The sequence below is a fragment of the Eublepharis macularius genome, chromosome 6 (assembly GCF_028583425.1).
Source record: "Eublepharis macularius isolate TG4126 chromosome 6, MPM_Emac_v1.0, whole genome shotgun sequence".
NCBI lineage: Eukaryota > Metazoa > Chordata > Lepidosauria > Squamata > Eublepharidae > Eublepharis > Eublepharis macularius.
The window spans coordinates 67,232,210-67,249,379 of record NC_072795.1 but is presented as its reverse complement, the minus strand read 5'-3'; the positions used below and the strand labels follow the sequence as shown (position 1 = coordinate 67,249,379).

The 17,170-nt window shown below is 42.7% G+C and overlaps 1 protein-coding gene across 2 annotated transcripts in view; it reads right to left on the bottom strand.

The window, feature by feature from the left end:
• Positions 1–17,170, bottom strand: part of SUFU (SUFU negative regulator of hedgehog signaling) — a 175,912-nt gene that overhangs the window by 46,645 nt on the left and 112,097 nt on the right. For both annotated transcript variants that reach the window (XM_054982639.1, XM_054982640.1), the window contains exons 9-10: positions 11,297–11,431; positions 660–798 (exon numbers count right to left, since the gene is read on the bottom strand). In XM_054982639.1, coding sequence (XP_054838614.1) covers positions 660–798; positions 11,297–11,431 — 274 coding nt within the window. The remainder of the gene's footprint in view (positions 1–659; positions 799–11,296; positions 11,432–17,170) is intronic.

The window sequence follows — 17,170 nt, the reverse complement described above, 5'->3', positions numbered from 1 at the left end:
TTACTTCAAATAGTAGTAGTAATTCTGAAGATTGCTCTTGGCTCTGCTATTCCCTGAAACTGTACAATGAAGAACTGCTTTGGTCTACATTCTCTTTCCTACTTCCACTAGCTCTTCCTACGGGATGCATGGAACAACTTACTTAAGCATGCAAGAAAACTGTGGAGTTCCTGAACTGAAAACTTCAAGACAATAATCCAAAGCTTTCTCCTCAAAACCAGGGCTTATTCAATGCTGATTTTTTTTTTGCAATGTTTCCACTTCTGATTTTTTAAATTTGCCTTTTTCAGTCTGCATGGGTTTAAGTGCTGCAATCTGATCTCTTTAAGTTACAATGTGCAGTTCAAAAGCAACTAAAACTACAAAGGTAAGCTGCATTGCAGTGGTGAGAGAAGGAATTAAGAGGATGCAGAGTTTTAAAAAATGTTCAGGGATTCTGGGAGAGAAAATTGCTGTTTACACAGAAGAGAGCATTAGAAGCTGCCATTACATTTTTGGCTTAAATTTCTTCTCTCTGAACAATTCAAAGAACTGGAGAAAACCACAGAAGATACTTTGTCCTAAAAATAATATGGCATGAAACAAACAAAACTTATTCTTATTTCTTCTGAAAAACCTAAGGAAGGAAGGAGCGACTGCAGGAAGAAAGGGCCTCTTACTTGTAGCCATGGTCCATGTGCTGCATAGGGATGCTCCTCTGTAGCAAAAGCTCCTTCAACTCCCGTTGATACAAAAGTAATTGCTGTATCCCCTGTAATACTTTTGTATGTAAAGTGCCGTCCATGCAACAGTCTGCCCCTGGGAGAGTAAATATAAGCACATTTGAATACAATTATAGTTCCACATCATTCTTTCCCCCTGGTTCTCTGCCACTTCAAAGGCACTAAATTTCTCAAAGCGTGTAGCACTTATGGTGACTACTCATAAGTTTATCTACTGTAAAAGAAAAGAAGAAAAGTCTAAAGTCACATAAAAATAAAATTCCTGATTGGGTGGAAAACAGGGTTGCACTTACCTGTAACTGTTGTTCATCAAATGTTCTTCTGTGCAGGCACACACAGGAACTGCGCATGTGCAGGCCAGCTGCAGATGTTCTAAAGCTCCTAAAGATGCTCACCTAGCTTTTTCGCACTTCCCCCCCAGCATGGCTACAAAAGGTGGGGTGAGAGGCTCCCTCCCTCAGTTCTAAGCCACTGGTGCTGAAGTAATAAAAAAGAGCACACAGCAGGGAAGGAGGGAGTAATGTGTGCCTACACAGAAGAATACTTGATGAACAACAGTTACAGGTAAGTGCAACCCTGTTTTCATCATTGTGCCTTCTGTACAGTCACATGTGGGAGATTAGTGTGTTAACTTACCCAGGAGGTGGGTGTGAAGCTCTTTAATGGAAGAGACTCTTCACAACAGCTTTGCCCACAGCCATGTCCCTTCTGGAGTCTATATCAACGACATAATGTTTGATGAATGTAGATGGTGTAGACCAGGTGGCCACCTTACACAAGTTCACTAGCAAGATGCTCAAGTTAAAAGCTGATGAAGTGGATTGAGCCTTTGTAGAGTGCGCTCTTATGTGCAATGAGGATGGTTGTTTAGATTGTTTATAACAATCCTTAATTAGCCATTCAATTCAAGATTGTTTGTGTTGTGACCTTCACACCCTTTTTAGCCCTTTAAATACAAAGAGATTGGAGCCCTTCCAGAAAGGAACTGTCCTGTCCAAATAAAAACAAAACATGTTTAACATCAAGCATGTGCAAAGGTCTCTCTCTGTGTCAGTCATAGAAGTAGCAGAAAATACCTGTAAGACATTGTCATAGTTGCAGTGGTAAGCGGAGACAAGCTTGGGAGAAAGAAGAGGCTTGGACGGAGGACAACCTTATCTGTGCATCTTAATGAAAGGGTTGGGGGGTCATATCACAAGGTTTGCAATTTACTCACCCTCCTATTTGAGGTTTTAGCCACCAGAAAGGCTGTTTTAGCTGTCAGAACCTAAGGGAACAGGTAGCTAGAGGCTTGAAAGATTTATGTATGATTGAAGAGAGCACCAAAGAGAGACTCCACTGAGGAATCAGCCTGGATGTTGAAGGATATAGATTTGTCAAAACTATGAGGAAGGACCTGTATTAGGGCTGGACAAAGAGAGATTACCTGTTTATGCTGTCTTGATAGGCTGAAATGACCACTAAGTGGACTTTAATGGAGGAATTAGCCAAACCTTGATCCTGAATCTGGACCAAAACAGAGGGTGATAAGGCTGAGACAGGGTTCAACTTGCTGTCTGCAGCCCAAAGCGAAAATCTTCTCCATTTGGCCAGGTAGGATTTCTTGGTGGATGGTTTCCTAGCTTTCAACAGGACTTTCTGGACTGGTGAGGAGAGTCAGTCCAAGAGGGGTACAAATCAGGCCATCAGTTTCAGAGTGCCCAAGTCAAGGTGGAGAATCACCTCACCCTGTACCATTTGGAAAAGAGTGGCAAACAAGGCTTGTCTCTGCCAGTAAAGGGCTATTATGATTGCTGAGGATTCTTTCCTCATCATTTTGCTGTCGGTGTCATAAGAGGGAGAGGGGGAAATGCATAAAGGAGAGAGTCTGACCAAGGGAATCTGAAAAGTGTCCCCTAGAAAGGCCTTCCCCTTTCCAGCCCATGAGCTGTATCGAGCACATCTTTTGTTGAGGTCTGTGGCAAACAATTCTACGGTTGGATATCCCCACGTTGCAAAAACATGGCAAAGGAAATACATGTGGATGGACCATTTGTAGTTCTGGGATTTGGACCGACTTAGTGCATCTGCCAGAACATTGTCCTTGCCCGCTATGTGTATGGCAGAGAGGGAGACTCGATGCTGGATAGCCCATTCCCATATCAGTGTTAGCCCATTTTATCATACATGCTTTTACCTGTTCTTCTATTTCCAGCCTCAACAAAAATGTATACATTTTAGCAATAACATGTTCATCATTCATACATAACTCTGTTTCAAATACTGTCAGATTGATCAAATCCATACATTTTTTATCAACTTTAAATCTTTCTGTTAATTGTGCATAAAAAATCATTGACAAGTATGTCTTTGTATATTCAAATTTTCTCGCAATTTCATTTTACATTTATCTTATGAAAAATGCATTACGTTTGAATATCATTTCTCATTTTAAAAAGGCTTCTTGTGGTGAAATCCAGACCGGTGTTTTTGGATATAGCCTAAATTTGTATTTATTCCATACTCTCAGAATGGCACACCTAATATAATTATTTTTAAAATCCACATTAGTGCACAGGCAATTCTTGAGACCAAACTCCCTTTACTTGGGTAGTCCCAGAACATGTCCCTCATCCCAACCACAAGGCATCTGTGTAAATCAAGATGTGAACTGGGGAGGAGCCAAAGGGCGTCCCCACTAATAGATTTTGTGTTTTGTTCCACCAGTTTAGGGACCTGTGGATGAGCCTCAGAACCGAGAATCGCTTGTATGGGTTCTGTTGGTGCGAGTGGAACACTCTAATGAACCAGTTCTGCAGGGAACGAAGCCTCAGTCTGGCGAACTCTATTATCATAGTCAGAAAGGCCATAAAACCTAACATTCTTTGAATCTTTGGTGCCTGTATGAAAAGGACCTTGTTTAAAGTGATGAGAAATTTCTCTGTCCTTTCCTGACTACAGAAGGCAAGGGCTAGTGAGGAGTCTAAGACTGCTCCTGCAAACATCACTTTCTAGCGGGGAAACCAGGGATGACTTCTCCATTGACCCTCAGACCCAGCTGGTGGAGGGCTGCAAGAACCAGAGATGTGTGCTGTGACAGGAACTCTCTGGTCTGGCACACTAGAAGTCAATCATCAAGATTGTAACAGGTAAAATATCCCGTAATGACAACATTCGGAACCTTTGGGAAATTAATTTTTTTTTTCAAGGAACGAAAGTCTAAGATGGGACAGGAGTCCCCTAACTTTTTGTTCACAATAAAATAGCAGGGAACCCACCCACCCTGCATCAGTACAACCAGATGGAACCAGTTCTATGGCTTGTTTCTGCAGCAATGACTGCACTTCCTCTAAAACTAAAGTGGAAGGTGAAGGGTTGAACAGAGGGGGAATGTTGGGCGTAGTTGCTGTGAACTCTTTGTTCGATTATGAACAACACCCATGCCTCCTGGATAATAGATTCCCAGGCTTGTAGAGGAAGTAAGGGGCTGACAGGCATGGCACCAGATGGCTTGGAGTAAAAAACCCAAGACCCAGACTGATCCCTTAGACCCAGACTGATCCCTTGGAGATCAGGAATTGTCTTTCGACTTAACTCAGAAATATCTCATCTGAAGTTGAACAGAGGCTGAGGAAAAAGGCTATTGGGAGACTCTGGAAAATGCATGCATTGGTTGGGGATGGAACCGATTGTACTTGTTGCTATAAGGTGCATACACCCTGGGGGAAATTTTTGTCTAAAGTGATTTAGGTAGAGAAGTGTAATACCCAAAGATCTAGCTGTCACCTTATCATCTTTGGTCTTTTTGAGGTCCTCATCTGTGGTGGATGAAAACAGATCTGTCCCTTCAAAAGGAAGGTCTTCCACACTCATCCTATGGTGAGGGGTTAGTGGTTCTGAGCCATGCATGCCTATGCAATACAATTGTGGAGGCTATCACTCTGGAAGAGCAGTGCCCAATATGTCTGGCCATATTAATTTGTTGCTTGGAGAGCCTTAAAGTTTCTCCTTGCAGAATTTTTACCAGCCCTTGCTTATCATCTGGGATTAGGCTTAGGTATGGGCCAATCTTTTCTCATATGAAAAGCTGATAGCAGGCCATGATGGCCTCATAACTACCAATTGTAAAGATTAGGACTACGGAAGCATAAAAACATTTCTGCCCAGTATGTCTAGTTTCCTGCCCTCTTATTGATCGGAACTGAGTGGTCCGTGCTTTTTTGAAGGCCCTTGCCCTGGAGGGGGGTCAGTGGATGGGTGAGTAAACAGGAAGCCTGATTCTTCTTGTTTCATCCTATATATATTGTCCAGCTTCTTAGACATTGCTTGAGTTGAGACCATACATCTTTTGTCACATCTTGCATGCCTTGCAGGATTGGAAATGCCACCGTTCTGGCTGCTTCTGAGTGAAGGACATTGAAGACCAGATCTGAAGAGGCTGGAGCACAGCATGTCACTTCAATGTCCAGGGATCTCACATTCCAAACTAAATGTTCAGTATACAAACGGAGATCCTCACTTGGGGATACAGCATCCTCCTCCATCAAATGCAAGATCCGATCCAACATCATCGTCATTGTCAGGGTTAGTAGTGGGATTCAGTGTCAGTTCCAGGATGGAACTGCAGCTGGAATCGATCTGATTCATGGAAGTAGTAGTGAGGGGGCGAGCCTTCAAAGCTGTGAGCATAGTAATGGTATGGGGAGCTGTATGGGGGATAATGGAACCGATGTAGTCTATGGTGGAAAGCCAGTTCCAAACTATTGTCATTCTCAGAAGGACCTAAAGAGGTTCTCTGTCTTTGTACTGGTGATGGCAGTAATGGAGAAATGGTTCTTAACAATTCTGCGACTTCTGGAATCTCATCCTCTGAAAGGGGTGGAATGGAAGTGGAACGCCGTATAGAGATTGGAGATGGAGTTCTTGGAACCCTGGGTGGACCTGATGCAACCAACGTGGTAGGAGCTGAGGAGGAAAACTTTTTCCTTGTTTGCAACTTCGAAATTGACTGTTTATTGGCATGCTTCGTTTTGAGCTTAGCCATTTTTGTGGGCAGCTCTGACGGGCACTGAGGTAGAACCATCAAAGAAACAAGTGGAACCGGCTGGTCCTTCTCAGCGGTAATAGGTGGCGAGCATGCAGGAGGAACCAAGGAGGCTTGTTCTGGGTGCTGTGGTCCTTTATCTGCAGTGTTATTCTCGGAGTCGGTAGCATCCTTCAGGGCTGACTCCCAAAGAGTTGCTTTCAATAGCGATGCGCTTTCATAAAGTGCCTTGAGCATGAACTGTTTACAGAGTACAAACTGCAAGGTATCGTGGCTCTCACCCAGACATAACAGACATTTGTTGTGCCCATCCAGTTGGGCTGTTCCAGAATGTGTGTATTTCTTGAAGAGGGCTTCAAAGCCATGGATCCCAATGCCCAAATTCTCATTGAAAGGTAGGAAAGGCTAGGCGAGCGTGTCATGCCTTTAGGACCTTTAGAAAGTCTGTCGCTGGCCTGTGCATGTGCAGTTCCCATGTGACGACTGCACAGAAAACACGACGATGAAAATATACTTGCAACAGGCTATGTCAATACTAACAGCAGCCATATGAACTCACATCATGGGGAAGCAACTCCCTTACTACTGAATGTCAATGTGAAGAAAACCTAAGTAAAAGTTAATTTGTACCCCATATCTATGCTCTACTTACTTCTTTACTGTTCTTCAGTAATTATAATAAATAACATTCAGTAATTACAATACATGGAACTCCATATGGATTTTTTGTATAAAATGTGGGGGGAAATGTTTTCAGAGGTTACAAGGCAAGTTATCATGATCAATATAACTAATTCTCAAACCAGCCCAAAATGAGGATACTTAAAACTGGAGACTGGAGCCACGGATGGACAAGACAGATCTTTCTACAAACCTGAACAACACCCCAAGGTTGCAGAAAAATCTGAAATATTTTTTTTAATGTCATTATGGGGGTAAAAAGACCCAAGTGATAAAAGGAGTGCCCATAAGCTTTAAGACACGTATACCTTCAGTGGCCATTGCTAGGCAACCACAACAGTTTTACTAGCATTCCAGGCTTGGTTTCTGTCAGTAAATGGGAGAATGGGGGCACGGCCCTTGCCAGGGATGTTTTGGCCTTTGAGCGAAGACTCATCTGGGCTAGGCCCAGATCGGGAAGCTTACTATATAGGGTTGCTGATCTTCCAGTGATGGGAGGGGATTCCCCACTTCCAGCCTATGCCCCCCACTACCACTCACCTTGCTGGTGGGTGGGTGGGGAAGAGAGGCACAGGAATGGACATCCAAGGGTGAGCTCCTGCCATGGTGTGACAATATCATTTTCAGGAGTGACGTCATTGTGCAGACTATGGAAGTGCTCCTGCGCTTTGTGCTGGGTTGAATAGGGCCCCAAACAGGCAGATTCATTAATAACTGGCCCAGTGTGAAGCACAGGAGTGCTCCTGCAGCCTGTGCAATGATGTCACTCCAGAAAGTGGCATCATTATGTTGGCACAGGGAGTGCACGTGAAAAGACATACTAAAAGTGAGTGCCATGCCCTCACCCCCCTACTGGCAGGGTACCTAGTAACCCTATTGCTACAACATGACATTGATGATTCACCTGCCCCAGCTTCTTGCTAATATTCAACAGCAGTCACCCCACAACGGCCAGCATTGATTACTGGTTAGAATTTCAGACTAGGACCTCAAATCTCCAATTCTACCATGGAAACTCACTGGGCGACCTTGGGCCAGTTGCACATTCTCAATTTATCCCACAAGCAGGGCTGGATTGGCCTGTAAGAGAACTAGGCCAACTAGGGTCAGCCCTGCAACAGAAGGGCTCAGCCCAGCCCTCCTGAGCCCCGAACCCACTCAATGGGGCGATGAGGGCTCTGGCCCAAGGCACTGCCAGGCCTATCCAATCCCTGCCCAAGGCAGGGGAACATGCACTCAGCCAGTCTGAGCCCTCCATGGGGCACAGGAAGCAGTGCTGAGGCCTCCGGATCCACAGCAAGAGCACACTTTGGTCCATGTAAGGAGAGGGAGGCAGTAGCACCTACATTGGCCCACATGATGTGAGGCTAGGGGAGAGAGGGGCTGCCCAGCCAGCCCAAAACCACAGAAGTTGAATCCAGCCTACCCAAGCCCCAAGTGAGGCAAGGAAGTGGTGCCCAGCCAACTGGTTAGGCATGCTGCTGCTTCCTTCATCCCCCTTTAGGAAGGAGTGGCAAGGTCAGGCACTCCCTCTTACTCCCTCTTTTGAAGGAACAGGGCCAGAGTAGGCTGCCCTTTTCCAGGGTTTTTCATTCCCAGTCTGCCTCTGCTCACTGTGTAGTTCTCAGGATAAAATGGAGGAAAAGAGAATAAGGTAAATTGCTTTGCGTCTCCGTCGTGGGGTACAAATGAATTAAATAAATAATAAATGTAGCTGGGGGGGGGGCGTTGGTGGATGAGTAGGTAGGTAGGTTGATGAGTGCAAAAGAGAGAAGGAAACAGAGAAGTGTGAGGATATGGTGATTGCTAGAAGGAGGGAAAGAGGAAATTGTGTGGGGAAGGTGATACAAGGGGAAATTAGGTGCTTCTCACAAGTTGTTGTAAGTTTCCCATTTTGCCACTGGGCCTGCCCTGGCAACCAGCACTGCACAACTGAGCCATAGTTTTCCCAAGCAGAGGGAAAACTGAAGACATGGGGACAGATAAAGGTAAGTTGGCTGGTGAGAAATAAGATTCCCTTCATAAGTCCTTCCTTACAGTTTCCCACTTACTACTTTCTATTTTAGAATTTTAAGCAGTTATTGTTATGTGGGTGTTATGTGCCATCAAGTCGCCTCTGACTCATGACAACCCTATTAAGGAAAGAACTCCAAAATGTCCTATCATTAACAGACTTGCTCAGATCCTGCAAACTGGAGGACGTGGCTTCCTTTATTGAGTCAAGCCATCTTGTTTTAGGTCTTCCTCTTTTCCTACTGCCTTCCACTTTTCCTAGCATTATTGACTTTTCCAGAAAATCTTGTCTTCTCATGATGTGACCAAAGTTCGACAGCCTTAGTTTTGTCATTTTAGATTCTAGGGAGGATTCAGGATTGACTTGATCTAGTACCCACTTATTTGTCTTTTTGGCTGTCCACAGTATCTGCAAAACTCTCTTTCAGCACATTTCAAATGAATCAATTTTCTTCCTGTCAGCTTTCTTTAATTAAAATTAAATTGATTTGAGTGCAGCTTTTACTTCACTTTCTAGGATTTCTAGTTCTTTATCAAAATATCTGTCATCCTTCCATCTCTTTTGTATAGTTCTTCGGTGTATTGTTTCCATTTTTCCTTTATTTTGTCCCGATCAGATACTGTATTTCCGTACTGTATTTCCGTATTGATCTTTCAACATCCCAAGCCGTGGCTTGAATTTCCCTTTGATTTCTTGATTCTTTTGGAACAGATGTCTTGTTCTTCATTTTTTGTTGTTGTCTTCTATTTCTTTGCACTGGTTATTAAAATAAATTTGTCTCTGCATGCAAGTTGCTTAAAAGCTGCATTTAGAATTTTGACCCTATTTCTGTCACATTTTGCTTTTGCTTCTCGTCTATCTTTAGCAATTTAAAGAGTTTCCTCAATGATCCATTTAGGCTTCTCCTTTCTTTTGGCTACAAGAATAGTCTTTGCACATGCTTCCTTGATAATATCTCTGGTTTCAGCCCACAGTTCTTCTGGCTCATGATCAATTAAATTTAGTATTGCAAATCCGTTCCTTACCTGGTCTTTAAATTCTTCAGGAATATTTAGATTGTATTTTGGCACTATGATTCTTTTAGTGTTTCTCTTCAGCTTTATTCTAATTTTGGATATGAGCAAATCATGATCTGTATTGCAATCAGCTCCTGGTCTTGTTTTAGCAGAGAGAATGGACTTCATCTTCTGCTTCCAATTTATTTGGTTCCTATATCAGTCACCTGGTGATTTCCACATATACAATCATTTTTTTGGTTGCCTGAAGCATGTATTAGCAATGAACAGGTTGTTGGCTTCACAAAATTCTGTGAGTTGCTCTCCTGTTTCATATTGTGATCCTAGTCCAAATTTTCCAACTATCATAGAATCATAGAGTTGGAAGGGGCCATACAGATCATCTAGTCCAACCCCCTGCCCAGTGCAGGATCAGCCTAAAGCATCTCTGCTATGTTTGATTCTGCTTTATCTTCTACATTTGCATTCCAGTCACCTATGATTTATTAGCATATCTTGTTTAGATGTACGAACAACTTCTTCTTGGACACTTGCGGAGAAGTTTTTGATTTCTTCCTCCTCATAACCTGTAGTTGGAGCATAAACTTGAATGATGGTTATGTTAACAGGCTTTCCCTAAAGTCTGATTGATATTACTCGGTCAGACTTTGCATTGTAACTCTTGACTGCTTGTGCTATGTCTCACCTCACTATTAGAGCAACATCATTTCTTTTGAGTTCATTTCTGCAGTAAAACACCATGTGGTTTTCTGATTGATAATGTCCTGAGTCAGTCCACTTTAGTTCACTCACACCAAGGACTGCAATGTTTAAACGTTCCATTTTTTGTTTTACCATTTCTAGCTTACCTGGCTTCATACCAATCATGTTCTATATTCCTATTATGTGTGTTGCACAACTTTGGACGTTCCTTTTGCATCTATTCATGTCCGCAACTGGATGTCCTTTCGGCTTTAATCCAGTTCCATCATTAAGAATAGTGCTATTCATACTTGTCCTTGGCTCTTCCCCAGTAGCCAACTGAGTGCTATCTGACCTGGAGGTCCTGTCTTCCAGCACTACATCTTTGTTCATTTGGAAATACAGTATCTGACCAGGACAAAATAAAGATGGAAACAATACACTGAAGAACTATACAAAAGAGAGCAAAGGACGAAGATACTTTAGTTAAAGTCTCCTTTGATGAAGAACCAGAAATCCTAGAAAGTGAAGTAAAAGCCGCACTCTAAGCAATTAGGAGAAACAAAGCACCTAGGGTAGATGGACTACCAATAGAGCTATTTCAAGCTACAGAGATGGAGTTCATCAGAATCTTAACAAGAATCAGTCAACAAATATGGAAAACAAAACAATACCAGTAATGACATGAATTCATCTTGATGAATGGAATTAATTTATATCAATGGAAATGGGAGGTGTGTATAGTATTCATACAATTAAAGGTTTAGAGATCTGGTGCAAGGCTAATTAGATGCACTGTGTATACCCAGGCACCTCTGAAAACAGGAGGATATTTGCTCTACGGTTCATTTTCTGTTATGGAATGGACCACAATATAAGAACAGCCAAGAGCATTTTAGAAGATCCTAAGCAACATCTTCTGGAGGCAAACCAATTTAAGTATCCACTGCTCTAAATTTATTTTTATACTATTTCATGTGTGCAATGCAGCATTTCACGGTGGTATATATGTTTACTAATAAGTCACATGGACAAATGACTTGTTAAATATATTCATTCTAGCTTTTCAAAGATTGATAATAATTACCCAAAAAAGCAGTTTCCAAAAGGCACAGCTGCAATTTCTGTGCCCTTAGAGGAAAACAGAAATTCCTCTCACCTTAAACATAGCGGAATTAATGCCCCTGATTCCTGGTTGAATTTCAGATGTACACTCTCAAGCTGCCTTGTGCGAATCAGCTCATGAGGAATAATTGTTGCAGAGCTCTCACTTTCTAAACTGTCCTTGCGACTCCTAGGGAAAAGAAAAGCATAGGTGTCCATTTTATATCAGCTCTGTAAAATGAAAAAAAAGCAGACTGGGTTAAGATGCTAAGAAAAAAAAGTGCTGTCCTAGAAGACAACATCATACTTTGCTATAAGAGAAATCTGGCTGGTATGCAGCCATGCTCACTGTGTTCTCTAACTTGTTATCCCAGAATGTAATAATCAAATTATATCTTTAAACTAAAACATGGAAAGATTTGAAAACTCTTAAAGGAGCAAAAAGAGACACAAAGACCATATGTACCTGCCCACAACACATTTACATGCTAGAATGAATATAACTACACCACAGAATTCAGTGTTCTAATCTTTAAATTGAAGGACAGATACCTTTGTAGAATATGAGAAACTTAAAGAGTTCAGATCTCAATGTTACGGTGAATAAGAGTTATTTCTATTAAAATTTTTAAAATGAAAAGGGCTTTAGGTGGTAGGAATAGGTTTAGGCTAATCAGTCCCAGGCCACCTTTGCTATCCTCATGTTTTTGTAGCTAATGACAACCTATTTGGTTAGATTCCAAAGACAGTTTACTTAAGTTTGTAAAACCAACGAGCTAGGCACACAACTATTAAATTCTCCCCCTCCTGAAAATGAAGTTTCCCAGTCACACTAGGAAATGAAAGTTATAACTATGTAAATATGCCCAAATATTATTCCCGTAGCATAATTCTGACTCTATTATAACTGGGTAGGACAGGTCAAACAAAGGTACAAGGCTACAAGTATCTATATACCAATGCCCAAAGTATGGGTAATAAGAAAGAAGAGTAATGGGTAAGAAAGAAGAGTATGGGTAATAAGAAAGAAGCTTCTATTGCAAACAGAGGACTACGATATAGTAGGAATTACTGAGACTTGGTGGGATGATTCCCATGACTGGAATGTGCTAGTGGATGGGTATGAGCTGTTCAAGAAAAACCGCAAGGGTAGAAGAGGAGGTAGAGTGGCATTGTATGTGAGGAGAGGGCTTGATTGTAAAGAAGTTATGGAGAATGGGGCTGTAATGATTTCAAGTAAATGTGTGCATGTATCTTTAAATGCTTGGTGAGATAGGTGAAGAGTGGGGGTGAAAGAGAGGGATGAGTGAGCAATATGATTTGTTGTTGACTAAGAGTGTGGGTGGAGTGAATGCAGTTTAGGCTGAGAGTGGAGAGCAAAAGTTTCAGTCAGAAGTAAGCAGGCTAGCTGTGTGCGGCCTGAGTATGTTGAAGTATTTATGAGAGAAATATAACCTGTATAGAACCTGAACTGAGCATTTCTGTGAAAAATATTTAATGAGGAAAAGAGAGGCTAGCTGTGCTGCCTGAGTAACTTTAAGCACCTCTGTGAGAAATATTGAGTCAGAGAAAGAGGCTAACTGTGTGAAGCCTTAGAAGAAATCTATGTGAATGAGTTTAAATGAAGTAACTTTAAGAACCGAGAACTACTTTTATGAAACTGATACGCTTCTTGAAAAAATAAAAGTTTATTTTGTTTTTGTTATATCCCAAAGTAGCTGTCATTGCTATATCCCATTCCTATCCTCAGGGCCACACAGAACCACGAAGGAGCCTGACGCTTAGGCACGTTACCAAAGGGAACATTTAAATAAAATATCTTGGAATATAATATTCCTGGTGGCAGAAAACTACCCAGAGGGTGAAAGGGAAAAATTAAAGGTAAAATCTACCTAAGAGAAGTAAAAGGTCATAACAGGGGTGGACAGCCCGGTGGAAAGCATATGGGTAGAAATAAGGGGAGGAAGGACAAAGGGTATTATTGTTGGAGTCTGCTACAGACCACCTGACCAGCAAGAAGAAATGGATGCTGCCCTCTTTGAACAGCTTGGTAGAGTATTCAGACATCAGAACCTTGTAATTATGGGTGACTTCAACTTCCCCGATGTGTGCTGGGAGACAGGCTCAGCAAAGCATCATGAATCACGCAATTTCCTGACCTGCCTGGCCGATAACTTCCTTTTTCAAAAGGTGGAGGAAGCTACAAGGGGCTCGGCCATACTAGACTTGATATTAACCAACAGGGAAGAATTGGTATATGAGATGAAGGTGGTGGGGACCTTAGGGGGAAGTGACCATGTCCTCCTTGAATTCCAATTGCTGTGGGGGACCAAGGAAGTTCGAAGGCAGAATCGTAGGTTAGATTTTCGTAGGGCCAACTTCGATGAACTCAGAGGCTTGATGAGAGTCATTCCGTGGGGGAGTGTGCTGGAAGGGAAAGGAGCGAGTGAAGGGTGGGCCCTTCTCAAACAGGAGCTTTTGCAAGCTCAAGCCCTCACTATCCCAGCAAGACGGAAACATGGTAAGGGCCCCAAGAAACCGATGTGGATGTACAGAGAGCTCCAGAATAAGCTAAGGGAGAAAAACGATATGTTCAGGAAATGGAGAGAAGGATAGACCTCTAAAGAGGAGTATATGAGGGTTACTCGGTACTGCAGATCAGCCATCAGAGAGGCCAACACTCAGTATGAGCTGGGTCTGGCCAGGAGGGCTCGCCACAATAAGAAAAACTTCTACAGATATGTGAGAAGCAAACGCAAGGTAAAAGGCAATTGGACCGCTGTTGGGAGTAGATGGAGAAACTCTGATGCAGGACAGAGAAAAAGCAGACAGGCTTAATGACTTTGTTGCCTCTGTTTTCTCCCTGAGGAACTCAGGCACATCTAGAGATAGTAGGAAATGTGGCAGGACACCTGAGTGGCTAATTGGCATTGACAGAGAGGTTGTGGAGAGGCATCTGGCTGCACTGGATGAATACAAATCCCCTGGGCTGGATGGGGTGCACCCAAGAATTCTGAAAGAACTTTCTAGAGAACTTGCAGAACCCCTGTCCATCATCTTCAAGGCCTCCTGGAGGACTGGGGATGTGCCACAAGATTGGAGAAGAGCGAATGTTATTCCAATCTTTAAGAAAGGGAAGAAGGATGACCCGGGAAACTACAGGCCGATTAGTCTGACTTCTGTTGCTGGGAAGATATTAGAGCAGATTTTAAAGGGATCAATCTGTAAGCATCTGAAGGACTGCTCAGTGATCCAGGGAAGTTAGCATGGCTTTGTCCCTAACAGAGCTTGCCAGACCAACCTGGTTTCCTTCTTTGATCGAGTGACCAGCTTACTGGATCGGAGGAACTCTGTTGACGTGATTGATCTGGATTTCAATAAAGCTTTTGATAAGGTCCCCCATGACATTCTGATGGGCAAACTGGAAGACTGTGGACTGGACTATAGGACAGTTTGGTGGATAGGGAACCAGTTAGAAGACCGCACCCAAAGAGTGGTGGTCAACGGCGTTTCATCAGATTGGAGAGAGGTGTCCAGTGGGGTGCCGCAGGGCTCAGTTTTGGGCCCAGTACTTTTCAATATTTTTATCAATGATCTGGATGAAGGAGTGGAAGGGCTGCTCATTAAATTTGCTGATGATACCAAATTGGAAGGAGTAGCAAACACCCCAGAAGATAGAATTAAAATTCAACAAGACCTGAATACTCTGGAGAAGTGGGCAGCTGTGAATAGGATGCAATTCAACAAAGACAAGTGCACAGTATTACATCTGGGCCACAAAAATGGGAAGCACAAATACTGGATGGGGGATACACTTCTGGGCAGTAGTATATGTGAAAGGGATCTTGGGGTAAGAGTAGACTTTAAACTAAATATGAGCAGTCAGTGTGATGCAGTGGCAAAAAAGGCTAATTCAATCTTGGGTTGTATCAAAGGGGCCATAGCGTCGAAATCGCAGGAGGTCATAGCCCCTCTCTATACTGCCTTGGTCAGTATAGAGAGGGGCTATACTGCCTTGGTCAGGCCGCACCTGGAGTACTGTGTGCAGTTCTGGAGGCCTCACTTCAAAAAGGATGTGGACAAAATCGAGAGGGTGCAGAGGAGAGTGACGAGGATGATCAGGGGTCTGGAGACTGAGCCCTACGAGGAAAGGCTGAGGGCCTTCAGAATGTTTAGTTTGGAGAAGAGGAGGTTGAGGGGGGACATGATTGCTCTCTTTAAATATTTGAAAGGCTGTCATTTGGAGGAGGGCAAGGAACTGTTCCAATTGGCAGCAGAGGGTAGGACCCGAAGCAATGGACTTAAATTACATGCACAAAGGTACCGGCTGGATATTAGGAAAAACTTTTTCCAGGTCAGAGTAGTTCAAAAGTGGAATCAGCTGCCTAGGGAGGTGGTGAGCTCCCCCTCAATGGTAGTTTTCAAGAAGAGGCTGGATGAATACTTGTCAGAGATGCTTTAGGCCGATCCTGCACTGGGCAGGGGGTTGGACTAGATGGTCTGTATGGCCCCTTCCAACTCTATGATTCTATGAATTTGGAAACTGATAGGGAAGCCTATCAGACTTTATATCACATTGACTACAGATCTGCTTGGAAACCCATACCAGGGAGATCCTCAAATCCCACATGTACAAGCATCTCTCCTGCCTACTGAGAAATCAGAATGCTACTGAGTAATGTATGAGCATAAAGATGCAAAATACTCTCAACTCCTGAACTCCAAGGCAGACATGGCATCAGCATTGTAGTTAATATATAAATATGTATGCACTAGTTTACAAGCATTGTTTCGCTGTCATCCAAACTGAAGAATGCTGGAGGCATTGACCCATAAGATCTCAGTTGATAATTTCATCTCTACATTCAAAGATCCATATGAAGACTACAGAAGATAATTCACTCCCTTCGTTGCCATTTACTCTTTCCGACAGAGCAACCTCATCATGCCTACAAGTCAGAATACTGTCGAACAATGTGCGTGCCATGCAAACCACATACACTTTATAACACACGGAAACTGTTTTGCCTTTCAACGTTTTTGACATTATTTGTGTAACATTTTTAACATGCACAGCACATTCTCAGGATAAATTAGGTAAATATGAATCGAAGTATTCACACCTAAAGCTTTGTATTATCTAATACAGGTTTGGTTTCAGGGACCACTTATCTGGTCCACAGCAACCTTGAGGATCACGATTAAGCTCATAAAAAACAAAACAGTGCCTCCTTAGGATCACTTGCATGCCACTGCCTGCAACAGAAATTTGCTTTAAAAATCCTAAAAATATAGTCAAAACAATTACCAGATTTTCTGCTTCTCTCTCCTTGTCTTTGTCTCTTTCCATTGCCCCTCCTCTGCATTCCCTGTTCTCCTCTTCTCTTTCCCACTCTAATACATACCCTCTTGCCCAGCGGTGACCAATAACACATACGCATACATATAATATCTCATAAATTAAGCAGTGTCCTAGAAAGATCTGATGCAACATATAGAAATTTAGTGCCAAGTAAAGCTAAAATATTTCATTTCCTATTACCAACTACATATTGCAGGTAGTAGCTATATGTATTTGCAAGTCACCTGGGACACTTTTAGCACATGGCCCACATGCAACTGGTAAACCCCAGTGTTCAATAGGATGATGTAAGTGCACATACAATTGCATCTTCATGGTGAATGACTCAGACTTGGGATGTTCAAAGGATCTTCCTGAATAATCTTTGATGCATAGGTAATAGGTATCATCTTTTGGTGGCATTATTTTCATAGGCATTGTGTATGGCATCATGGATAACCCCTTCAAATGTCGAAGTACCTTCTCACTCAGTTTTCCCTTCAGTGGCCTCCTGGGTTGAATGTGAATCAGATGGGCTCACAAGGTATGTTAATGCCTCCAAATTCATCTTCCATAAGAAAGGAGACA